Below are 27,661 nucleotides of genomic sequence, written 5' to 3' on the forward strand. Positions count from 1 at the left end.
TATACCTACAGCAATTTTATAATCCAATACCATAACGCAATTATTTTATGTGCTAGCATACAAGATTCCTACAAAAGATCAAATTCTAATTCAGTCTACATTTGAATTGCTTGCGACTTTAAATACGTTACATATTCGATCTATTAATACTGTACAGAATTTGTATCATACATTTTCTTAACTGGAAGAACCTATTAATTAAACATAGATTTTGGGTACATTACAATTTGCCGGATATAATATTAAAGTTCCTCACCTATATTTCATGATTATCACTGTTAATTTATATACAATTATTGGCTATTTTATGATATATATCCATAGTAAATTTAAAAAAATCTAGCCTTAATAATTAATAAATAACCATCAAACTGGAAATTACATATCCATCCAGCCACCATATCCTTGATTTACAATGAAAAAATTAAAATATCGTGATAAAAGTTACAGACCTATGTTTTTCGAACACATATTACAATATATTGTTTCAGGACCATATATTAAATAGTGGTAGTGTCGCTCCGCAATCACAAGTTCGAGCACATTCCATATTGTTACTGTGTTTTTTTTTTTTAGGAAATTACAACGTACCTGATTGGGGTTGTCTCTTATAGCACAACGTTCAAATCACCTTTCTTAAAAATCTGTAAATGAGTTCAAAAGTTTAAAAACGGACACACACGAGACATGATTTCATACTTTTTTTCTTTAAGAAATGAAAATAGGTTAAAAACAAAAAAAAATACATTCTGCTTCTTGCGTCATGTTGCAAGTCCACCCGACAGAAAAAAAAACTTAAAAGGTGAAGAACCCTCATCACAGACAGCACGTGGTACATTTAAGTGCTACATCACGCCACATTTACAGGGGCAGTGATACAATGTCTCAGCAAACTATTGGGAGTCGATACCGAGACGACAGAATGCAAGACACGTTAGAACAGACAGGAACAGGCCGAGGTTCAAGTAAGTACTCGTCCGGAGAACTGGAAATTCGATGAAGGAACACATCTCCTGGACAAAACAAAATATCTCAGAAATAGCTCCTGATGATTACTACCGCTGTGGTGGATGAACCGAAGGTTCAACGCCGCTAATACCACAGCCGTCTCTGGAAACGATCCTGAGCCAGCCAGTTCCATCCATCCGTCATCTTCTCAACCTATTCCGTTTAGTAACCCTTGTGTTACACTCCATCTCCTTATTGGTCTTCCCATAAAATAATAACAAGTTCAACGTCGTGAATGGATGCTGGGCCACAGAGGTAAAAATTCACGTTCCGGCCGCTTTAACCCATCAGAAAATACTCCTCACACTAAATAATAAAAATGGAGCATTATTACACAGACCAGATTCAAATCATGTACTGCCTGACTCAAATTTAAACTTCATGCTCGTTGAAGAAACTTACAGACGCCTGCAATATCAACCGTCCTCCACTTAGAATAAAGAAGTAGCAATGTTCTTCATCTCATCAATGAAGGAAGCAGAAAGGTAACCCTCTCTGTTTCCTTTTTTTTCTTTTGAATGGGGGGGTCCAGACCAGTTGGCGGGAGATGGTTTCCATGACAACCATCCCCTCTCTCACTTAAAATTTTTCTCTAAGTAGAGGTGGAGTCCTGCACAGCGCATGCGTGGTGCTCTTTACTATAACAAGGCTGTGGATCAGGTGTGTGTCTGCCAGTCTTGTTACTTGTTCGGTGCCCGCTTCATTAGCTGATCAGGTCAAGACAGTTTCAGGAAAGTCGAGGATACGGCGCCTTAAACCCTCTCCCAGAGCGGAAGTACGGCAAGATCTGTGTCCGGCGTCTTCAAAATTCAGCGTCCGGTGACGTCTTCTGCCTTGCCTACCTTTCTCCTCTCCACACCATTAACAGGATCACAAACACAGCACGATTTCACTACCAGCAACATCATTTATTTGTGTCAGAGATTTCAGATACATTTATACTTTCGATACACTAACGTTTATCAGCAGTCACCGACAAAAGTTTTGTGTCTGTATATTAATAAATTGTGTAATTACGTAGGTAGAATCGCTGTCTTCACCCAGAACATTCAATAACCGAAACGTTAGAAAGCTTAAAACCAGTTGTCTGGAGAAGAAATAAGTAATAGTCTATCTATTTCCTAATGTTCTCATCATTGTAAGCATCACAAGATAAGGAAAGTTATTAACAAAGCTCGTGTCAATTTAAAAATAATCGCTGCACATCCATACTCCATTCTATTTTTTTAAAAAAATCTTACTTGCTCAAGGCTTATAAAAAGAATCTGAAGACAGTCACACTTTCAAACATCGCGTAAACCCAAATCATTCAAGTCTTGTCTTTATCTACCTAGCGTTAAAATATCAGTCATATTAGAAACTGGTTCTGAAGTGTTAAATGTTTTGTTTTATCAATATGATCTTGTTTTGAAATCGAAGTCAAGATCGGATTAATAACGGGTCTGAGTGTATCTTGAAATACTAGTAAATAAAATTCCTGGCTTTTGGAAATTGAAATAAAACACCAAATGCACAAAATGTAATATTATTCAACATGCCATTTATTTCGTGTGACGTTTACCTTAGACTGGCGAAACACTGTAAACAATGAACATCTACTGTAATTGTTCTGCATTTGGAAGTGAGTGTTTTTCAAAAGATAATTCTCTACAGTATTAGGAATTGCATTGATTGTGTTTAGCATTCTAGTCTTTATCACGAAGAACAGGTTACAACGTTCATAAAGCGATTTCACTATTCAGAATCAGTTTGACTATCATATTTTCAATGAAGCCGCATTAGTGCAAAAGCCTCAACAAATTATTTCACATTTAAAACACCGTACTATTAATTTCCTGGCTGGTCAAAGGTCATTAAAAACATACTAACGGTTCAGAAACAGTTCCACTAGAATTCAAATGCATTACGCAACGTGAAGTTTACTTCAGATGCTACCTTAGCACGTGCACACCGGCAACCCTCCTGACGCCATAGTAAAGCGGGACGGTCTACAGAGCAGGTGCTCTCTGCTATCTTCTCAAAACAGGTAAGCGATTAATTCCAAGTGTGTTTTATCAGGAAATGTTTGCCACGCTGACACATGTTCTGAATTTTACGTAATATATTGCCGCCACAACCTATCAAATGCATACTTGAAGTATATTAATCAGGATCTAAGGAAACGGTGGAGCACTACCTCCACTAGTTTATGTAAACTTTCATGGAATATCTTTACTTTGTACAACTGTAAATATCAGTTTAATCTATATTGCAACTGAGAAAACGTCTTAGTCGTTCGATGTTATCTGCTGAAAAACTGGTTTGTGTCGTATACTTTCAGAATCAACACACAACTATATCGAATAGATTAACCCCTTAAAGGCGACGCTATGCTAAATACTATTTAAGAATTCAGTCCGTACCGCGAAGAAAACACAACTCTTCACCTTTAAAAATATCAACTGGTTAACGCTGTTTACAGGGAAAGTCATACGATACACATAAAAACAAAATGCAGTGTTACTGAATGCTAAATCAGGTGGAAGACATAGATAATTAAATTGTTCTACAGTACCTATTTCCAAACACCGCGAGATAAAGATGTGTGGATAAGGTAAATACAAGACTCCACTCAATCTAGACCTGGGTAGTAGACAGAGGTGGTAATTTTCAAGCTTTATCCCGGAGGAAAAAGTCTCGAAGAGCGGTATAAATTTACTACTGGAACGACGATAAAACATAAACATCCAAGCAAAGTTAATTTAGTGTTGGAAATAGCGAAATTCCCAACAGCTGTCCACAAAAATTCGGATTAAAACTACGAAAAAATTATTGCCGTCTTCCGACTGCTTGTAATTTCACTAACCATTCATTATAGAATGCCGTCAACAAAATTAACCTTGACTCATGTAGGGGTTAAGGGAGGAGGAGAGGGGGTGAAGGGTTTGACGGAATGGGGGACCAACCAGATTGGGAACACACGGTCCTTGTTCCAAACAGTTTTTACTTAAAAGGTTTTTTGTCTATACAAAAATAGCTTGTCAAAATAATGTTGCTTGCTTAGCATTATGATTATATGACTATTTTTGGCAGAGTCAAGTATTGGTTTGGTCATTTTTCAATGATTTTTTTTTCAGGCAGAATATTGCGTTTCTTTAATATTTATTACCATAAACTTAATTAATCGCAGAATGGCGGTTCTGTAGTCAAAACTACATCCGTTTTCACCTCACTCAATCCTAACAAGGAAAATAATTTGTCTTCTTGTCCTGTATTTACACTACCTGTTTCTTACCCCGCCTGATTCTCTTCAGGTAACACTATGGTAGCAGATCTTAAAGGAGCAACTCTGCTCGCAGTGGTGAGTGACAAGGTTCTTCCAAATCCCACCCTCCCTAACATCTATATTAATATTATCCTCCCATGAGTGTTTACAAAGAGATATTCCCACCGAAATTGGTAATCATTTTACATGTCCCCCATCCTAGTTACATACCGTCCAGAAATCGCAGTCTTGATTTTACAATTATAGATGGCCTATAAATGTCACACGGTTTTTCGTTACGTAATAGGCCAAGAGGGCACCAAATTTCACACTTTGGTCCAATTAGTTTTCTGTTATACATGTTTTAAAATGCTTGTAATTTGTGGTATTCCCCCAACATAAGAAACCAAAGAAAGAAGTCAATTTAGGTTTACCTTACAAACAAAAATTACACTGGACTAAAAAGTGCCAAAATTATATTTTAGATTGGGAGAATAACGATGTTGATTCGTAGGTAGACATTGATTATTTATTTATGTACCTAGACAGCATCGAAACATAGGTTAAAATATCGTCAAAAACATATATGTAGTACCAAATTTTAAAGAATACGTATTATAATCATAAATCTAGAATCTAGCTTACTGGTTTTCAAAGAGTACTCCGCGACCTAATGGTATTATACATTAGTACTCGTATTTACTACACAAATGTGAAATTCTAAACCAGTTGTTTCAACAAATACGCAGAGACCCAAAAATTACAATATCTGACGCGTCATAATCGAACATTTGAAGGTAATTTTATGATACACCGACTGCGCAGGTCATATAATATGCGATGTAGGTAGTATCTTGAATCATTACGACAGGGGTTAGAAATGAATCTTTTATGTCAAAAGATAATATCTAATCCGACAGCTTCCAAGACTACATTTTTAAGCAACGTCAGCCTGGACTAGATTCAAGTCGAGTACCCCCACAATACAGATAAGACACTTAAAATTTACACTAAGTAAGATAATTTCGAGGTGTTCCTAAAGTCGTAGCCGTTATGCATAAAAGCGTACACGCAGGGTGGAGTGAATAAACCTCTCTATGTTAGCTGGAGATGAAATGTAAAATTCAGTCAGTTAATAGTACATTTATTTAAGATAATATCCAGTACTAGGGGTTTGTGGTAGCGATAATTAAATGTGTTAGTAAAAATATGGTTTACAGATTTGACCATATGCACTGATTACGGCCATATGTGACTTCCCTAGTTTCAAATTTCCAGCAGTTTGAAGATTTGTTCCGACTCAACAGATGGCCTGTCATCTCCAGCGGAGTTGCGTGGGAACTGCTCGTGTTTGTTTGGAAGCACGCAAACATCCGTACTGTTATGTTGGAGGGGGGGGGGGGAGACACGTCAATCACCCCCGAAATGAGATCCGGGCTGCTGTTTCATTATGAAAATTGGACGGATATGTTGTTCTAAATATGACACTCAAAAATACAGGCATTGGCTTATACTCTGAATTTATGTTTTTGTTATTATTATTATCATTATTATTATATTACGTCATTATAAGGATTGAAATTACTTGCAATAGCTCCACTGTATACAGTCACTGATTTTATGTTTTAGTTATTCAGCTAACCAAGAAATTCCCTGTTTCCATCACGGTATAAACATAGCTGTCTTCTTGGATGTAGAGCCGTGTAGTCTGGTAGAAGTTTACCAACGTTTCAAAGGTCTTTGCAGCCTCCATCACCAGGGCGATATTCGTTCTGATTATGAAACGTTGGTATAAACCCCTACCAGAATACACGACTCTACAACCCAGAAGATAGCCATCTTCGTGCTCACCGCCTTAAGAACCTCAAATCCTAATTCTAGAACTTTTGTCTTTGTGGCGATCAGCAATTGATTTGACGCTAAAATCGACAGCCACAAAATTTCTCAGTAAGAACTCACTTTATAAGCGACGTTTGCATGAAGTATTAAGTATAATATCTAAACCTTGACTTCTGAATGTAACTTTTTCATGTATAACGGACATTTAACTAAATAGCCTACAAATTAAAATATTCTACTATATATTATTATAATAGACATTGCAGGTATAAATTTTAAAAGTCTGGCACAAATACAGGCCTGAGAATGAGTTCCCCATGCCAAAATATTAAAAATAAGTCGAAGATAAACAATTGGTCCGAGATAATTTCCATCAGACTTAAAGCTCTCGATTCCTTTTTGAAATCTCCTGAAACATTCTTTCCTTCTCTGAAGTGTAAGAAGTGAAGCCGGACAGGGAATGAAATAGAGGAAGAAACGAGAAACGTACCAAGGCTACACGACACAGATAAACTTCCAACGTTACACTTCAGTTCCAATAGCACCAACACTACCAGAGAGCCGTTTGTGATATTTTTACGTGTCCAAGTTCCACACATCACAGACGTAAAAATTTCATTTCCTTTATTGATGGTAACGGTCCGACGACAAACACTGTTTAAACAATACTTCTGCATAAGCGTTGAAATTCAAATACATTCCTTCCGAACGTTTCCTGAAAACGAATGTTAATTCAAAGTGAGGGCGAACGTGTTATTCATGGTACACAAATGGAAACATTATATCCCCGTCTGACGCCGAAGTTCGGCCAAATAACATTTAAAGAATTCAGTCCGTACCGCGAAGAAAACACAACTCTTCACCGTTACAAAGAACAACCAGTTAACGCTGTTTAAGGAAATAATCGCTGTTTACGCTGAGAATCACACAAAACAGATGAATAAAAAAAGTAGCTTACACCAGAATATTTATTATTTATTTAGTGTTCTGTCTGACGACAGGTCCATATGAACAGGATCCTTCCATCCTTTTCTCGGACTGGGACCTGTTCATATACGTTCTTGGCAGATGATCCAGAAGTGGTTTGCCATTGCCTTCTTCTGTGTGTGAATGGAGTAATTGTTGGGATGCCACGGAGGAAAACTCCGTGTTGCCTAGACCACGGCCTTGCCCAACACAAGTTATAAATTCGGGCACCGCCGGGAATCGAACCCGAGACCCCAGGATTACAAGGCCAGCGTTCTAACCGCTAGACCACCTCATCTTATTATTATTTAGTGTTCTGTCTGACGACAGGTCCATATGAACAGGATCCTTCCATCCTTTTCTCGGACTGGGACCTGTTCATATACGTTCTTGGCAGATGATCCAGAAGTGGTTTGCCATTGCCTTCTTCTGTGTGTGAATGGAGTAATTGTTGGGATGCCACGGAGGAAAACTCCGTGTTGCCTAGACCACGGCCTTGCCCAACACAAGTTATAAATTCGGGCACCGCCGGGAATCGAACCCGAGACCCCAGGATTACGAGGCCAGCGTTCTAACCGCTAGCTGATTCTTAAATCAGATGGTACGGTACATATAGTTACCATTGGTCCACAAAGGATTAAGTTACGTCTTATATAGGCCTACCATCTGTTTATTTATTGTCATGTTTCCATTCTATATGACCACAATGCCAGCATCTCATTCTGTTTAACCATTACTTAATGAATTTCTGATATTTGCAGCGAAGAGTCTATAAAATGCCTCGCAACAATGGAAATGGTGGAGCAGACGGAGACGTCATGCTATTGGTCCGTGCGACAGCAGCGCTAATCCCATTGGTACTGCTACACGTCTGCCTATTGGTTGCCGGAGAAGACGCATCTGAACCGACGTCAATCGACCAGACGCGCACAAGCAGATTTCCACGTTATCGATTCAACATACGCAAAGACGACATCTTCCATGATACCAGGGTAGTGCCTGTGGAACACCAAGTGTCGGCATTTCTCTACAAAGGCGAGACAAAACTGTGAGTTCCACTTTCTTCCTCTCAACAATGCCACATAAATCTACGTTTTTAATTTAATCCGAGGGCATTAATATTTGATATCCGTTTATGATAACGCAACTGTGGGCTTCCTGTCATGTTTCGAAAATGCAAATACGTGACACAAACTGCAAGGCAGTCATTTTATGAAGGCACTAGCGTTAAAATGTTTCTAATGCGCAGAAACATGGCCTTCTGTCAGAGGCAAACAACTGATAACAATGTTTTCTAAAAAAAAAAAAAATTGGCCTAGCACAGAATTTCCCCACTGGACACACCACACACAGTTGTTATTTCAGCGGGATTAACTGCGGCAGTTAACCGTAAATGTCAACAAAAGAAACTTAGGACAATGGAACCTTTGCTAAACGCGAGGGGACACTTTAACACGTCCAAAACTCCTGCCTTAAAATGAAGAGCTGTAACAGTCACACATCCTTCCAAGCATAAAAACAACCTATAGTTGACATTCTTTACATTTTAAAACAAGCCAACATAATACAACATTCAATGTCGATTTCTCAACTTGTTACATACACACATGAACACTGTGTATGTCTATCTCAGTGTTCCTGCTTGCCTTGCAAATGACTGCCAATGTTTCGGAGGAACATATCGCCTCCATCTTCAGTGATGAAAGCCCTGAATAGCGGGACCACACTGTGACGACTATAAGTAATAAAATTGAAGAAAAACGTAGCATCCTATTTGAAGGAAATGTCTCAGAAACTTCCTGGGGAACGATTAAAATATTACGAAACCCTTTATCCGAGACAGCAGCCTCCCGTCAGCGAGTCAAACCCAGGATCTACTTAACACGAAGACGAGCTAAGCACTACACCGTGACTCTCGATATTATTATCAATCTGAAACAGCATCATTCAAACACCACTGATGCTCGTTGTGACGTTTAGTTACGACTTTATTGGTACAGGGAAAGAGCAGTTTCTTTGTACAGTTCAGCTGGAAGAGATCTGAACAGCAGGTGATACAAGGTGAAACAAGACAGCCAAGATCTCATTCACAGCTGTGAGATGCGTGTCTTATATGACGGCCTTGGATTGCTTAATTAAACAAGACGGTTAAAATTCTTCTTCATGCTGGCCCAAAGATATTTCTCACTGAATTTACGCCAAAATTTAACTTTTTCTATTTTTGGATAATATAAAACCCAGTTTTGAAGAAATTTAGTTTGACAATCTATAAGCCTCAGGACAGACCAGTGACGTATTCCTATAAACACGGCAATGAACTACTTTTACATTCCTTTCTATACTTTGTTTTTCTATGTCTAAGCCGTTTTCCATATTTATCTCTCTCTTCCTCACTTTCCTTCTTTCTCCTTATGTTTCTGGCTTTCGCTCATGCTGTCTTCAAACCCGATTCCTTCTTTAACATCCATAATTAGAATCTCCAGGAAATATTTAAAATAAGTCACCACTCGCAATGTTTACCAAATTCATTCACCGATTGTATCTAGGTTAAAGATTCAAAGTTCAGAGCAAGTTACAGGAGTTTCGTCGTAAAAAAAAAAAAAAAGTTGTGTCAAACCCTTGACAAAATTTATTTTCAGAAACATCACCATGTTTAACTGTCTTTATCATTTCGGCTTGTTAACCCTTTCGCGGTTTGATACGTCAGCTGTCTGCCGCATCCAATCTTACGGGTCATAAAACACACTTATACCTGTGACCTCACATGAATGGAAATGAAAATAAAAGTGAGTTGTACATTTGCATACCTAACCCTATTCATCACCATGGTGATGCTGAACAGGTGGTCTGTCCATTCTGAAACGTATTGTCATGTAGCACGCCATAAAAACACATGAAATGAGGACCTGCGTCTGTGCTATTTGCATTGGTACAGTCGTTCTCAAGAAACTGACAACTTCCTTCGACAGTGTAAAACGTAGAATCGTGTCTGAAGAGACGATGATGTATGGTGAATAGGTAGCGATTAGGAAGGACGCAGCAGTGCGTGGTATGTTTCAAAATACTGTGTTATCTTTAACCTCGACAGACGGGGGTAAAAGCACGGAAAACTTCGATCAGAGTAGCTAATATCTCGGCCGATATTTAAAAACACTAAATTCTTGAGTTCAGATCATTCCGCAGACATGTTCTGCCTGAACAAGGTATTTTCGTTAGTGGATCGAAGCACAAATGTCTCTGCGGTCGGTTTTAATACGAATATCAACGCAAACATAAACATGTTGTTACATCGTAAGTCCTGAAGCAGACTGTCTTCCACAGAGTACAGAACAAGTGTGAATATCTTGAACGTTTTTCAATTCCTTCGTGTCTTTCCCAGACCCAAAACCGCTGGTCCCTTCGTCTGTACGCAGGCAACAACTTGAGAATATCTGAAATCATTTCTATGAAATTTAAACTTTTACTAAATTTTTTTTTATAATCGGACAAAAATAACGGAGACTTTACATCGTAAGTACTCGGTGTACCTAATGTGCATATGACATGATATACGTTATTAAAACAGAAACCTGTTTTAAACGGAAGTAGTTCGGATTCCGTTGTAGACAGTTTTTCTCCTTTTATTAGATTCTAGTGTCACATTTTCTTGACGCTTGAGCGGAAGAATAAAGATGCACGCGAGGGACGTCAGATACCCTTCGAAGGCCACGACGTGTCCTTTCAAATCCTGCCACTTGTCTGCTCTTTTCGGCTTTAAAATTTGAATCTATCCAGGATTAGAAATCCACACTTAATGGTAAAATGTATGCTTGGATATTATTTTGGAAAAGGCATTTCACCGCTTCCAGTCCGACGCTTTATTAACCAGCATCCAGGATTTAACTTTAGGGAAAATCGATGTTGAATCTACGATTCTAATAAGAACTAGAAATATTTTGAGCTCTTCGACAAATTTTCGAGAAATATACTTTGCCACTGAGTTACGTGTTCTTGTATCACGAGAATAAAACTTTCTTATAATTTTGGGGAAGACTGATAAATTTCATTGAGTACAAATTACGTGGAAGTGTAACTTGTAGTGGCTTCTGGCTGCACAAGTTCTTTGATCTCCAGGCACTCTTACCCCGTATTTGTATTATTTTATCCCTCAGTAAATAATGTTGCTGCGTTCCGGGTTAACGACCGGGGTTCGATTTCCAAATAAGAACACAGATTGACCTCTTCGCAACACCTCGTCCAGACCGGCTCTGAGGCTCACCCTGCCGATGCGTGCAGTGGACTTTAAGCAGCTAACCGATCACACACTTCTGTGTCTAGTCATGAAATGAGTGGAGTTTTACTTACGAATTCCATACGTTCTGGAACTCCATTTAAAACTGTGAATTACACTATTCGCACGTATTTTTCCTTACTATTCTTGTCTCTCTGCTTTATCCATATTCTATCCTTTCTCTTTGTCGTCCTCTTTCATTAAAGATATTTCGATAAAGGAATAGTCATACGACATTATCACATGAAATTCAAAACATAACCTGAATTCACAGTATCAGATATTTTGTGAATAGAATTTTAAAAACAACATTCCAGTGATAAAATCCACAAGAAAATCACATTCTGATAATGAGTTCAGAATAAATGTACATTCTTATAATGGACGTCGCAACAAATGTGCTTTCTACAAATGCAATTCACATGTTTTACGCTACTACAGTATTCCAGTGATGAAACTGGCATCACGTGACATTCTGATAATTGAATCGACGGTAACTGCGTCCCTGGAAGGAAGTGTATGTCACGAAGACAGTCGAGTATTCTGGTAACAGAATCCAGGACGGAGGTACCACATTTACAAAAAGTAAGCTGAGATTTCTCCACCGAAACACGTGATGTGTCTTTATCAATGACTTTGAGGCTCCCATAAAACATTTGATGAAACGGCTTTAGTGCAAATCATCAGTCAGTTTGTCGGCGGGCGGCATTCTTTCTAGCAGGGGTCAGTCAACCTGTGATTTGATTGGTGGTTGACGTACCTTATTGACCCTGACGAAGAGAGGGAATCAGGCAATGAACCCAGTCCAACATTCAGAAGGGCTTGCCCGTTTTTCCTCTCTCTTTCTTTCTAGTGTTCAACATTGCGCCATCTTCTTCTCTATCCAAAAGAATCAGCAGGTTTGACACCTGAACAATCTGGCTTAGCCCAACGAGGTATGTTATACCCGTTCGAAAAACACTGATCCTGAATAAAAATTAACCGCAATTACCATGTGTCCTGAAAGGCATAGCCTTTAATTTTTATTTTAAAGCCTCCGTGGACTGAGGTGACGTCCTTTGCTATCTCAGCATCGTTACTCGACCGGGGTTCGTGGATCCGTTGGAGCCAGAGACTTCGTATTTACCAGCCACCTTAAAACCCAATCAGAAGTGTACCGAGGTCTCTCTCTGTCCTTTCTGGTAAGGTGGCCGGGCATAATCAACCACTCACCTCCCTATAACATCGACGTCAAAATACATGCAACGGAATACGGATACAAGGAACAAACATGCTGTTTTATATCAACAGTATTTTAATATGAGGACCATAGAAAACAGGGCTATCCTCAAAGAACGATTTTAGAAAACATATATAATTCAGCACTTAAGTTTGAAGCCATGAAAGGCATTTGTGAGGCGTTCGTAGGATGGATAAAATTACTACAGTGGACTTTAAAGGAATAAGGTGAAGGTTTGAACCATATTCAAGTGGCTGACGATATGGTGCAGTGGTGGGCACTCAGAAACACAGTAATGAACCTTTGTGTTCCATAAAATCCGAGGAATTTCTCGAACAGCCAAGCGACTGTAAGCATCTCAAGTAGGAACTCTACTCCAAGGATTTGTTATATCCAAACCAGGACTTCCCGTTGTCGAGTACTGGGCTCAGAGACGGGGTTCTCTTACATCTGCATTGTTCTTGCACGGAATCTGCTGACATTAGCCTCCTGACACACAATTCATAAGCAATCGTCTTCTTCATATTTCCTTTTCGTTGCCCAGTCGAGAATCGATAAGTGATTCCCGGGACGCAGTACAACTCTAAGTAACCTGCTTAGTGGTTTCGATGAATCAAGTGCCTGAGCGCGATATTGCGTTAAGAGAGAGAGAGAGAGAGAGAGAGAGAGAGAGATGAGTGCCGCGTCTCACAATTGGACGGCACAGCGCTAAAACATATACCAGCATAGTCACCTATACCTCTCAATGACGCCAGCACACGTCCCGAGGACGAGCAGGGCGGGGCCCACAGGATGCACAAAAAGGTTCCTTACACTTTGCATCAAATCGCGTATTAATCTGTGTATTTGTGGGTGACCTTTACTCCTCGGCACAATTAATTTTATCAGACACAAACCTATACACTTGATATGATGTTTCTTAAAAACACCCAGAATCGCAGTGTAGTTGTTGATCTAAGCCAAATTTATCACTGTGCCTAAGCATCAAGCCAGTGTAGTGGATTGGTGGCGTGGAGGTAAATATTAAAGTATTCTTGATCTCTTTATGGGGTGGTTGTGAGATGTTTCACGCTCCGGCCGCTTTACACCTGGGAAACAGTCGCTTTTTCAACGGACTGAGTGAATATTTCTCACAGCTGGTTAATAAAAGGGAAATGAGCCTACGTTATCAGTCAAAACTAAAAAGAAATATAAAACCAGAAAAGGTAAAAACGTCTGTTTATAAACATCAAAACATGAAGACGTATGGGAAAGCGAGGTGAAGCTCCACAATTTCATAACCTCGACACCAGACGCAGATATGTGGTAAGGTTCACGATTCGGCTGATTTACCTCTAACCTATCATCGTATAATACATAATGGGCCTATATCGATAATAATATATGACCTCAATATCTGGTACAGAGTAGCCAAACTTAGGCGTGCAGTTCAAGTGTTTACGTTTCACCATTCCTTCTTCCATCTAGATTCTCAGACACTGTCGATGCAGACTTAAGTAACTGATAAGATGTCAATAAATAAGTTATTCCGTCGACGCTCTCTGGTCTGTTCCCAATCAGAATTAATTCTCAAACAATCGCTTAGATAAAAATTAGGTGTCCACTGATAGGAGATCAGTCCATCACGAGGCATTCCATTCAACACAATCAGTAAATATTTGTAGCAGTATTTTAACCCACCAAATAAAGTTTGCTAAAAGAATATAATCTTGTACTTAACACTTTCAATGCTACGAACGAAATAAATCGCGTTGATAATAAAGTTAGTGATGTGTAATATGAGCCAAGAGAAATTTTGCTCTCGAAAGATCAACCAGCTAATTTACAGTTTACAAACAACAGAAAATATAAATTGGCATGGAAATATACAAGATAGAAAAACGCCTTTAAAGCGGATTAAGCCAATGATGTGGAATAGAATCGATAAAATTGATTATCGATTACTGCGTTAAACCGTGACATGGTGAAGACATTCGAGGTGTAGGAACTGAACGATCATTTAGGAACTCGAAATACATAAAACCTGACCGTGAGTAAAAAAGTGTTAATTGGCCGCGTGTAAGTGGGTCGGGGTTTCCCCGACCGGCTGCAACTCTGTACTTGACTTTGATAGCCTCCATATTAGGATAGGTCAGGTATGGGACAGTGTACGTTTCCAAAAGCGTAAGACGTGTAAGTGACCACAGGCAAGTCGCCATGACTGGAGCAGATTCAATTACGTCAGTTCGTGCAAAGATTCCTGGCCTTCCGTCCCTTCGCTCGCGTTCACCAACTACAAGCACTTCTTGAGAAGCTAATAGTCGCTTAGCTAATCACGAAATTACACATTTCTTGCAAACCGAAAGTTCATTACTGTGAGTCAGCTGCTACTTTCCGTCCTGAACCAGATGAATCGGGTCCATAAAATCGCATAACTAAAAATTCATTTTAATATTATCTCCCCAACTACACACGAATCCGATGGGTTTCACACGCCATGTTAAAAATCTGAACTCTGCATTATGCAATTAGGTTGATAAATAAATTAGATGGGTAGGGCATATAGCATACATAGAAGAAAGTTACTAATACATTCAGACTTTCGGCTGGATAATCTCAAGAGATTTTGCCATAGATCTGATTTAAATATTACAACCGATAAGAGAGGAAAAATGTGATCTTGAAAATGGCCCAAGATATGAATCACTGACCAGGTGATATTTCAGGTTCTCATGGCGGTCGCTATGGAGATAACGGTCTTCTGGGATGCCGCGCCGTGTAGTCTTCAACTGACCGACGTTTCAGAGGTACTTACTGCCTCTTAGATCAGGGCACCCTGATGATGGAGGCGCTAGGCACCTCTGAAACGTCGGTAAATTTATACGAGATTACAAGACGCAGCCATTTTCATCCAATGACCACTTTCTGTGAACACTGGATTTAACAAGGAGAATTTTGTTGACAGTATGCTGAATTTAAGTAACTGATGAAAATTAAAAACTCTGTATTCCAATACACGCCCCCAATAACAAATGTACATCTGTGGAGTAGTTGAAGATATTGAACACACGGACGGATGGATGGTCAATACTTTCGCATTATGTAGGCCTACATTATGCAAAAATGAATAAAAAAAAACACACACAGGATCCCATCTGACTTGTTTATTTCTGAAACAAGTTTCAAACCAAACTCAGCGTAGCTGATAAACGAATTGAAACATTATATGGTTCCTCTCCTTGAGGTGGGTTAAGACAGTTCTGCATTGTAAGGCTGCCCAGATGCTAAGATGCTGAACGGAGAGCCTTCAAAACCGCTCACGACTTCATTTGAAACTAATGGACCGTGTAAGAGACGCGGAAATAATTTAAGACAAGTGTAAAGGCAACGCACATGACCTCACAAGTTGACCTCTACCTTACCCAAACCAGGCTGTTGCTAAGTTAGCATATGTTTTAACTAAATCCTTGCAGCTGCGTCCTTCTTGGAAAGCTGATATCCGCTCAGTAGTCCGGTAGACTTAAGATCCGTTCAAATTCAGTTTTGAATGACTTTTCTCTCATTTTCTTACTCATTTCTCTTCTGTTTATTAATGCTTCTAAAAGTTGCTAATGGTAACAGTACTCGCAAAACAGAAGGTTCGACATTCTAGCGTCAATGCTGGAAACTTAAGCAATCACGCATAAAAAAAAGTCATAGTCTCCTATTAATCCTTCAGAGCCCAGTGATAACTACACATGCCAACTATTTTAACAGCCATTCATTCTGTATTATGTGTTCCATATGATTCTCAGTGTATACAGCGATCATTTCCTTCAAAAGCACCAACCAATTGATAGTTGTAATGGTGAAGAGTTGTGTTTTCTTTGCGGTACGGGTTGAATTCGAGAGCCGGGATAGCTCAGTCAGTATAGTGACTAGCTACGGGCTGGACGACCGGGGTTCGATCCCCGATGGGGGCAGGATTTTTCCTCTAGCCTCTGCGTCCAGACCGGCTCTGGGGCCCACCCAGCCTCCTCTACAATGGGTACCGGGGTCCTTTCCCGGGGGTAAAGCCGGCCGGGGCGTGATGCTGACCACTCACCCCCATCTAGTGCCGAGGTCAAGGAAGAGAGGAGCTATACCTCCTCTCACCCCAAACGCCTACATGGCGTATAGTGGGACAAACTTTACTTTACTTTACTTTACTTACGGGTTGAATTCGTAAATATTGTTTAGATGAGCTTCGGAGGTCTCCCGGGAATTGTCTAGGAATCTTTGCACCGCCACCCAACTCCGAAGGGTTGAATATATAGATAGATGTACAAAGTATATTGTTACTTTACTGACAGAAGAGAAAGGGATCGTGTGAACCGCGCTTAAAGTAAGTCGTCTCAGCTGCTGGCCAAGAGGAGGCCAGCGATTTATCGCCATTTACCAGACATGTGTTTATATTCACTCAACAGACATCTTGAACCAATCTTAAGACCCAAGTTGTTAGGCGAGGTCTGAATCTAGGCAGACACAGAATTTTAGCGGCTAGGACCTGTGAGTTAATGTAATGAGTTACAGTGACAACATCGTAAATTAGAACTCCTTTCAGTCGACAAGTACACAATTTTGATCCGCCTCCACACAGCGACCAGCTGCAATAAGACAGCTCCGAAGTTTCAAACGCCATTAGAGTATTCACTTTACAACACAGCCCCAGGCAGGGTGCGATAAAACCCAAGTACACCTCCCTTTTTGGTATCCGGGATCCATAACCTTGGTCAGTCGCTGTCTCCTGGTTGCTTGACGTATATTGACGGGCACATGGCGTCTGCACATTCAGCTGTTTCTAGCTACTTTTAAACGTGACCGGATAGAAGCCTAAACATTTACTCGCTGGAAATAGATCTAGTTAACATTAAAATGAATTGTGTAAACACTTTGAGGGATTTAATTTGAAATCTTAGAATTGATGTAACATTCGTGTATGCAGAATAGACGAAATTATATAATATAAAGAGGTTTAATTGTATTGGTTTTCTCAGTACCTCCATGCTGTGAGTAGTACGACTTTCAGAATAGGCTGTCGTATGGCCGGAATTCGAACTCAGGACTTCCCGAATAAAGAATATGTGGAGTTTAACCTGCGTCACAGCCCTAATTTGTATATGCAGTGGGGAAACCCAAATCTCGTCTTACCGAACTGGCGACGATTTCTGTCCGAGATTGTCGTTCATCGTCAATCGAAATTCCTTCGACTCTCTAACTAGTCCCCCGCCCAGCCCCGCCCCCAGGACTTCCTAGCGATTAACGTGTTACTTTTTAATTCGAAGATGACAGGAGTAAAAGAGAGGAAACAAATTTTGTGCTGCAGATATCGGAAAGGAACATCGGCAGTTTATGAATCTGAATTCGTTGCGTGCAATGACAAATATTTTTTATAAATATACGCCAGTTGGAGAAAGAGACAGAAGTATCTTTCTGAGATCCTAATTTTAAGACGAGTACAATGACAAATTCCTGTACACTACTGTGGAGAGTTGTTACCCGCCCCCACACACGTACAGAGAGTGGGAGTTCGAATCTTTTCACATAAACAAATTACCACTTACACAGTGTTTTTTTTAAAGCCCGTTTCACAATAATTCACATGTGCCTAGCATTTTCTGTGCTGTCACTCAGTCGAAACTCATGAGTGGTTTACGGCACGTCACATGAAATCATTTTCACACATTCAAGTGGTCACAAATATTAAATCCGAAGTGACGTAGAAGTCACTACCTAATTCATTAAAGGAGAACGATTACCGCATAAACATCAGTCCACATCCTAGAAGGAGAAATGTCGCTATCAAAATTGCTGAAATTTTTAGAGATTACTACAAGGTGAAAAGGAAAAACGCTGTATGGAAGTGATGTCGGTCTGTTCATGATCTGCGCCCACGGCTAAGCGGTTTTCTACAAATGTCTTTCAACAAGTATTTCATTAATAAGAAAGCTTAAAGTTAAACGGGAAATTAAAACAGTTCTACCAATATATATACAGAGGGTGTTCCAAAACCTCGTATCTTTTAGAACACAGTTATGGTAGGAACTTTCCTCACACCTCGATAGTTTTACTGAGAGTCGTTCTGTACTCTATCATCTCTGAAGCTGAAACAGTGTCGTTTTACAACATAACGATTACTTAAGAATGCTCGGAACATGACGGATAACTAATTTAGCCGGAGAAAATAAAGGATCAGAAGATAAAGCAAGAGACAGACAATGTCTTATTTATCTGTGACTCGAACGTAATATTTGACTTTGGAGTAAAAGTGTCACATGGACGATATACGCGTGTTTCTTTCCGCTGGTTATGTAATAACTGCTCTGATTACTCAGACATTTAATACCGATATTTATATATGTTTTCAGAATATAAATAAGTATTTGAAAGGAGCATCAGACAAGCCGTATTAAAAGAAACAGTGCCGGAGGGAAGAGGCTTTTATTTTAGATAAGACCTTCGAACTGCTTACAAATTCCACATTGGCGGATCAGTCAGTGGAAGTTCCAGGTGGGTGGGCTGCCGAATTTGCTGGCGTAATTCAATTCGGGGTTTCCCCAGCTGCCAGTGACCCACAGAGACCTCGACAACTTTGTTGGAAACATTTTCGCAACATACCATGTTATTGCCAGGTTTAATAACGTCTGCTGAGTTCTGTACACGCTAGATGTGAAAATAATCTCATATCAAATTAAGACTAGGTAGGTAAGGTATTAATCTTCATGTATTAACATGGAAGAACGGAATTGCAATTTTAATAGGCGTATCGAAATCATTTATACTCAGACACCAATACGAAGAACCTTGAATGAAATCAGAATTAAAAAAGATTTGGCACAAAATCTTTTAATTCTCTTTTTATTTTAATACTGGACGGAGGGACGAAGGCCACTTCTTCGTGGTCCAAAAATTCCGACACTGGGATAGGTTAACCTGACTTATTGCCAAGAAAGCGACTTAAAATAGGCATCGAGTATTTCTTTCTTCAACTTTATTATCATCATTGTGACCCTAGAAATTGTGGATATCACGACAACGTAAACGTCTAAGTTGGTCTGCTGCTTGTAACGCCTTGAACTGTATCAACATTTCGGAGGAACATAAAGCCTTCATCTTCCCTCATCAGCCCTGAAAATGGATTCTGAAAATTTCTCCGAAACGCTGGTAGACTTTCGCAGGGCGTCACAACCCATAAGACCAGCATCAACATTATAACTTTCGTTGATATATAACCCGAGTATTTCACAGAGCGTCGTTATATAAACCAAGAAAAACCCATGCGTCCTATTCTTAATTCCACGTTCTAAGCTTCAACGCCTCAGCATCAGAAAAAAAAAAAGAACAAAGAAAGTCTTATTGCGCAGAAGCATATATTTCCAGGAATGATTACACACCAATGCAAAGTAACGACTTTGTCCCCTCCCCTCCCCTCCCCTCCCAACCCCACTTGTTCTCATCGCCCTATCAATGTTTTAAAAATATATAAAAGTTCGACGACCGCCTGCTCCTTCCAGATTTCATCCCGCTGTAAATATTTGATTGATGGGTGTTTATTGGTGCCCGCACCACCAGACTAAACACGGATTGCCCCTTCGTGAGTCAATCGAGCCCGCTCTACGGTCCCGTGGTAAGTGCATCGCGCTACCTTACCGTCTCACAGAAACTCACAGGTACATCAGAAAACGGAAGAAACAAGGAGAGAGCCGAAGAAAGCGAGAAATTAAGACGGCATGAAATGCGGGCAAAAATGAAATAATGACATTTATTGTTTTAACGACACTGTTTGAATTACAAACGTCGTATGACCTAGAATTTAATGGAACGGTGAACGCAAGAAGATTTAGACTGAAGTGGTCGTAACCCATCTGAAAGCACACTGTGACAAGTTCGAAAATGAAACTAAAGACAAAATTAGTAAATCTGAAGAAGATAAAACAAGAGGGCTGAAGTGTGTAGATCAAAAGAAATTGAGTAGAGGGTTAAGTTTAAACCGTGAAGAGTGTTGGAAAAGGGAAAAGGAAAATGAAAATACGCAAATAAATAACTGGGAATAAAGAAGAAAGGAATAACGAAATTAATTTAAATTTAAATTATTCGGTTATTCCGTCAAATCACAATGTATTTAAAATAAGATAATTAAAATAATTAAAATATCATTCTGTGTTCCATAACGAATAATCGATTTACAATTGGAACAGTTACAACATGTTTCGGTTTTATTAAACCATCATCAGGTGTAAAATTATATTAATAAATTTAAAACTCAATTACAATTTTTTACAATTTTTTTTCGTACTGTAGTTTTGTAAAAAAAATTGTAAAAAATTGTAATTGAGTTTTAAATTTAATATAATTTTACACCTGATGATGGTTTAATAAAACCGAAACATGTTGTAACTGTTCCAATTGTAAATCGATTATTCGATATGGAACACAGAATGATATTTTAATTATTTTAATTATCATATTTTTAAATACATTGTGATTTGACGGAATAACCAAATAATTTAATTTTAATTTAATAAATCACAATATGACGCAACTACACTATCTAACGAAATTAATGTTAATGTAAAAAAAGATTAAGGAAACAGAACAACACACAAAAAAGGAAGAAAATTAAAATTAAAAAGGACAGAAGAAATAGAATGATGGAAAGGTAGAAGAGAAATTCTAAAGGCACATAAGAACAGCAGGAAGAGTTTAAACACGAAAGGAAGAAGGGAAACAAAGAAAGTAAGAAAGAAAGAAAAAAAGAAAAAGAAATTTGCAACCAACTTGCGTGTCACTGTCACATGGATTGTTTGTTATGACTGCTCAAAGCTGGGTAGCAAAGCCGCTTGTTTGGTCTACGAGTGGCCGAACAAATAAGAGTTTCACCTAATTCCAAGGTCCACTAACAACAAAGAGCAATTAGAGTGTCGGGTGAAATTCTGCAAGCCGTTTTAGAGTACTGACCTGCCTGCAGGCTTACGAAGGCGCTCAAACGGTGAACAGTCGTGGAGTTTATTATCCTACGCTCCTATTCCAATCGCAGACACGAATATTACCACCAATATACAACACCAGAAGGGACGAAACGAGGATAAGATCAGTTCACACACGGAGCGACCAAGCGACATCGCATTAAGATCGAACCTTCTACTCCTGGGGTCGGCAACCTGCGGCCCACGCAACATTATTATGTGGGAATCAGCCAATGCGAGAAGGGTACGAATGTCCTGCTGAGGATCACTGGTATAAACACAAGGCAGACAGTCCTACAAAACATATTTCAATCAAACAAACCTTAAAAAATTTAATAAAACAATATAAAAATCACTTTAGACTTGATGTTAGAGACAGCACGTTCCTTTGGAATATTGTCACACATGACAAATACACAGCACAGTGCAACAACCCGTAAAATTTTTGAGACAATTTCTTCTTTGTGTGGGAAATAAACCTTATGAGCCATTTAAATTCTTACTTACACACTAATTAATTTGATTTTTTTAATTATTGGACTCTTTACCACTGTGGTTTGATGTCTTTGGTCCCTCGAAAGCTACTACGTTGTTTCAAAACCCTAATCCCTGCAAAAACTAATCATAAAATTCCTCTTTATGTAAAAGTTCCTTTTCCGCAATGTACCCTCTTATTTTTCAATATCGATTTTACATATCTGTTAACTTCTCACGTGTGTGTTCATAGTTTCAAGTAGAGTTCTGCATTGTTCCAATTAAGTTCGTATCCGAGTCGCCAATTCCCATGGCAACGATGGTTTTACATGCCACGAAATATTTTATACAAATCGAAGTTTGCTTTTGAAACTAAATCGATTATAAAATGAGCAGAGTTAAATTACGTAAATGAATTTCAGAAAAGAATTAGATTACCTTTAAGGTTCTTACATCTTCTTCTGTAAATAATGAAAAGAGTTATGTTCGATCTGATATTTGTTTTAATAGTCTTTCTATAATTCTCGGGGTAGTTACCATCAGCCAAGACTCTGTATATTTGTGCAGGTGATTTCACACCGAATGAAAGAGACTGTTCATAAATTAACCGTCGTGAGCGATGATTACCTTGGCAACCACCAATCCGAGGTCAGTGATCGGAGCAGTACGCACTCCGGTCTACAAAACAAGTTTAATTATTAATTTGTTTAATATATTCACAAAACTTTCGTTTTATTCCCGAGAAAACACATGTAAAATCATGACTAGTTTCGCAAAAACACAAATCTCGCATTTCCTTATTTTTAACGAAGTTAGGCTCACAGAAAATCCTTTTTATCATTTATTTGTGGTTATTTTGGGGGAAAAAATACAACGAAAATCCGTTTTCAAGTGTATACGATCTACACTCGACGTTATAGAAACACAATTTTGCTTATTTTCCATGACATTATTACATTCTTGTCAGAATTCTTAGAACTGGTGTCAACCCAGTGCAAAGGTATTGTCTACGCAGAACAACGCAACACAGAGAAACACTCAAATCCAAATTTACGATTCCAGTGGTCTGATTGTCGCATATGGCAGTAACAATATAAATAAATGTTCAGGATTTGTTTCCTGCTTGGTGTTGTACTACGATCAATAATAAGAATATTCCTCTTCGTAGGTTCTTCTTCCTGAACGAACGAGATCAGAGCCCACTGTCCTTGACAGTCACACCCTGCACATCCAGTGTGCTGTGGAGCGTCCGCTATAGACACCAGAATGACACGGGAAAACGTGAGTACCAGCCACTTGGTACCCATCCACCCCCACATAAAACGGAACTACCCTTCATTTCCTCAAACGAACATGAGTTCCAGCAATTTTCTCGGGTGAACACGACCAGACGTAAATGTTAGTATCATGAACGTCAGTATCTGACCATTTCCAAGAACGAAATAAAGAACGGAAAATTCTCTAAGACTATTTACGCTTCTCTGAAGAAATTAGGCTGTCATGTCGTGAGATGAACAGCGAACGTTACCTCATTCAGTGCAGAAATAAAGGAGCAGACAACAAGATTTGAATTGCGTGCATTATCTTGGCGTGGAATCTGCACGTTACCGAAATACCACCATTAAGACAATCCCTAAAGAGCAAAGTGTCGTAACTCAAGTGATGGTATTTTGAAAAAAGGTGAAATGTCATTCTAAAAGAAAAGAGAATTCTCCCCCCCCCCCACTTGTCTCGACAGCATGCATGAAGGCTCTATTCATAGATGCTGCATCTTAGTAAGAAAACATACGTTCGAAAACAAAGCAGCTAGCACACTCGCACGAGAGGACTGGGTTTGAATTCTTTACAGGTCTACAAGACTAATTCCAAAATTGATCGACGTGCTTGCTGCCTCCATCATCATCGTCATCACCCTGATGATGGAGGCAGTAAGCGCTTCTGAAACATCGATCAATTTAGAAATTAGTTTCTTAGACCAAATTACAAGTCCCGGCATCCAAGAACACACACGTCTTCCTAGTTGTCACCGTGACAAGCTGAAATCTCACCAATCAATCTACTGATCACGAAGGTATTCTATGTGTAATTATCTTAATTTATGTATTATCGAGTTTATATCCATCTTGGGAACAAATATGATTCGTCCCCTCTCTCTTAAATCTCCCCATAATGACAGGTGTCATTTTTATCAGCAGAATTAGGTTACTGGATTCTTTTCGGAGAATTGTGATCTGTTAAGTTTTTCTCGTGCACATTTTAAACGGAACTTTCCAAGTCTCTTTTCAAAGACGTAAATCTCCGCAACCTTCAATGCTATTAATCTCCAGGATAATCTCATAAGTAGATAGCAACTAACCTGCACATGAAAACCGGTTCCTGAAGTAATGTAAAGTAATTATTTAATTTTTTTTTGTTTTAGAAGACCCCGAAGGTGAAATAGGGAATCAATACTTAATACAAGAAAAACCACAAATCACTACGCAGTGCTTTCAGAAGTCGTTTCGCGAAACATGACATACAATGTCCAGCGTTTCCCAACCTGAGTTCGCGATACAAATCTCGATCGCTCGGGTCCTCAATGTGGTCTCGATAAGCATTAACAAGATTATTTGTTGCGACCTGGTTTGCCGACCGATACGTGGTCATCCTTATCGGTTTTCGGTGTTTTCCACCAGTACCTGCAGGCAAAAATGTCATCAACTACCATCCTCACAAAAACGTCGACATTTTAATATTATGTGCCACTTGAAATGAATCCACATTGCCACTTATTGTTCACCTGTGATCTGTTTTAACGTCAACCTCCCTTTCGAACTTCGATTTTCTAAGTTGCATGTTAGTATGAGAATTTCCAACCAATTGTTTTGCATCGTATGTACACATGCTACAGGAATTACGTCTTAGACTAATTAGCCACATAATATTCTGTTCAAAGTTCAAATTATTACGCAATTTTCTCCTTCCTGTCATTGTATTTTTCGCTGTTCCCAATATTCTCCTCAGGAAACCTTTTCTCAAACATTCTGCAAGTACGTTCTTTCCTCATTGAGACAAAGTTTTTACACTCGTATAAAACAACGGATAAAATATTTCAGCACAGGTGACTCTCGTAAAACGCGCTTTTGCTATCTGCGTTTTCATATATCCGCGGTTTCATTTCAGTATCAGGAAAGGCATCAATATCCTATCTGCGACCTCGGCATAAGTTGCCGCGCAGACCCACTGACATGAGCGCCCACCATTTTGACTCCGGAACCACAAATTATGTCCTCTCACGGCGTAACACTCTGAAAATACTCAGGCATTTTTACGTTTTCCGTTTTAGATAAGAGCAGAAAACTGTAGGAAATGAACCCACGCGTAGAACGAGAGTCACCTATAAATTTCTTAGGCTTCTGGGTAGCCCACGGTAAGATAAAACTTCAATGTTTCGCAGTGGACGACATGCGAATTCAGACGGGGGACAACAGCTCAGAACCGCCACTGGAGGAGTTCAGAAGCAATGAAATGAGAACCTTCAGTACAGAGAGTGCTCGTCCGGGTCTATACGTACTGCAGGTGTCACCACTGGAGCGAGAAACCTACGTCAAGCTGTACGCCAGCCTGGAACCTGGGGGTCCACACCCCCTGCGCCTCTCCCAGGGGCCCCGTTTGCGTCTACAAAAGAGACAGCGCCGGAAGAGGCTAACAGTGCGTTGGGAGCCCAGGTAACATTGGTTCGATACCATGAACAGCATGGAGAAACATATGCTATATTCCGGGTTTAATGAATTCACTCAAACTGGGAATCATTTCCGAGGACTTAAACGCGAAAAATTTAATCAGTGTGGGGTCTAGTCCACAAACACCACCCCCTTTAAATTACGTGTTTTATAATTAAGAGTAAAATTGTTATCGGTGATGAAAAGCGCACGCGTTAGTCAACCGATCTCCAAATGCATGCAAATAATTGAGCAGATAGGCACTAGTCCATTCAGAAAGATGCCGGCACAGTCAGACAAAAAGTCAAACAGCTAGACCAAGACCCGAAATGAAATAGCCAGAGTTTTAATATCTAATTTAGTCAAACAGCCAGATAGAACCAGAATCATTAAGACAGTCACTAAATTAAATGACCAGACTTTGAACTGCACTCAACAGCCTGTCATTGGACCACATAATTACGGAATCGATTAACCAAGTGTTCAATCGATGTCTAAAAATGACAAAAAAAACAGTCGGACTTTTAAGTATCAGCCAGTGGTCCAGACAAATAATCAGTCGGACACTAAACCAAATTGCTTTACTTCGAACCAATCATCCAGACACTGACAAATAAGTAGACAAGTAAGTGTAGCTAGACCGAGAGCTAATGAACCAGACAAAGCAGCCTCAGGGCAACAGTCTGACGGAAGGCGTGTGCTACGTCTCTGCGCGATTGTCATCCTATGATGACCCTGACCTCGTCACATGTGAGTAATGTCATTTCCTGGTTTCTCGTCTGAATTCTAGACATGTTAATTACCACCTGAAGATTGTATCAGATTGGATGTTTAACCATTAAAAAGCATTGGTAACTGAATTTACCAACTGTTATTACGCTATTACATCAAAACTTGGCATTTTGCCGACAGTTTGTTCATGAGATCGTACGATTCTCAGAATAACAATTATTGATTTCGTAAAGAGGATTAAATTAACTGGCCTTTGTAATGCAGATATATTGTTTTCTTTAAGGTATGAAATAAAGTTTTAAATAATTTGTAGATTAACTTCGTGCCTCAAAGATATAATTCGTCGGCAGGTTCCTCGATCAAATCTTGACTGAACTCTAATATGGTCTTCGTCCATTCTTTTCAGAGACACTTCTGTAAAATATGCCACAACCGATTCCTCGGTGTGTTGGTTAAGTTGGTTATTTTACTACGAGACATCATCATAATAATTTTAATCTTAAATGTTGTATCAATTAGATCACAATTATCAGCCCTGAAGGTGGAGGCATTATGTTCCTGCGAAACGTTAGTAAAAATCAACGTCTTCATCGTGTTTCTCTTCTTCAACACACCATCACTTCCTCCCCTCTCAACACCTTTGGTGTAATCGGTTCCATCAACTTCCTCACCAATACATTCTTTATCTTCTTCCTGTCCACCATAATCGTCAATAACTCTGTTGCCAACATCGTCATTTTCTCATCATTGAAGTCCTTCCCTTCTTGCCTCCTTAAGCTACATAACGACGCTGGCTCACAGATGTGTTACCATAGCAACGAAACCTTTAAGTCGTTCAGACGTACTTGAAAAAATCCGCCTATTACAATAGACTATTCTTCCTGTGACTTACACATGGATGAGTGATCAGCCCATCGCAAGGACAGCACAACACAGAAATACGCGGACAGACATCCATGCCTTGAGTGGGATTCAAACCCACGGTCCCAGTGTCTGGACGCCCAAGGCCCACGCCTCAGGCCGCGCAGCCACTGTGACCGGCAAATATACCTTACATGAGTAATTATATGTTAAAGGGTTAGTTAAGACAACAAAGAAGAAATTGTGGAAGATAAATTATTTGGCAACACTTACAATGTTGGCAATGGTACAGATTTAGGTGATGTAATCCTCAGAACATTCTGATACACTTCAACATCTAACCGGTACCCTAAAATTACGACACGCTGATAAAGACACTGAAAT

General features: G+C 39.4%; 1 protein-coding gene across 1 annotated transcript in view; it reads left to right on the forward strand.

Moving 5' to 3' along the window:
• The first annotated feature begins 1,659 nt into the window (after positions 1–1,659).
• Positions 1,660–27,661, forward strand: part of nord (neuron derived neurotrophic factor nord) — a 33,085-nt gene continuing 7,083 nt past the window's right edge. The window contains exons 1-4 of the mRNA XM_087358434.1: positions 1,660–3,034; positions 7,819–8,105; positions 23,152–23,264; positions 25,420–25,690. Coding sequence (XP_087214560.1) covers positions 7,834–8,105; positions 23,152–23,264; positions 25,420–25,690 — 656 coding nt within the window. The 5' untranslated portion in view covers positions 1,660–3,034; positions 7,819–7,833. The remainder of the gene's footprint in view (positions 3,035–7,818; positions 8,106–23,151; positions 23,265–25,419; positions 25,691–27,661) is intronic.

This window comes from Zootermopsis nevadensis, unplaced genomic scaffold, assembly GCF_977971745.1.
Source record: "Zootermopsis nevadensis isolate Lab colony 2312 unplaced genomic scaffold, Znev_1.0 Znev_ptg000030l, whole genome shotgun sequence".
Classification (NCBI taxonomy): Eukaryota; Metazoa; Arthropoda; class Insecta; order Blattodea; family Termopsidae; genus Zootermopsis; species Zootermopsis nevadensis.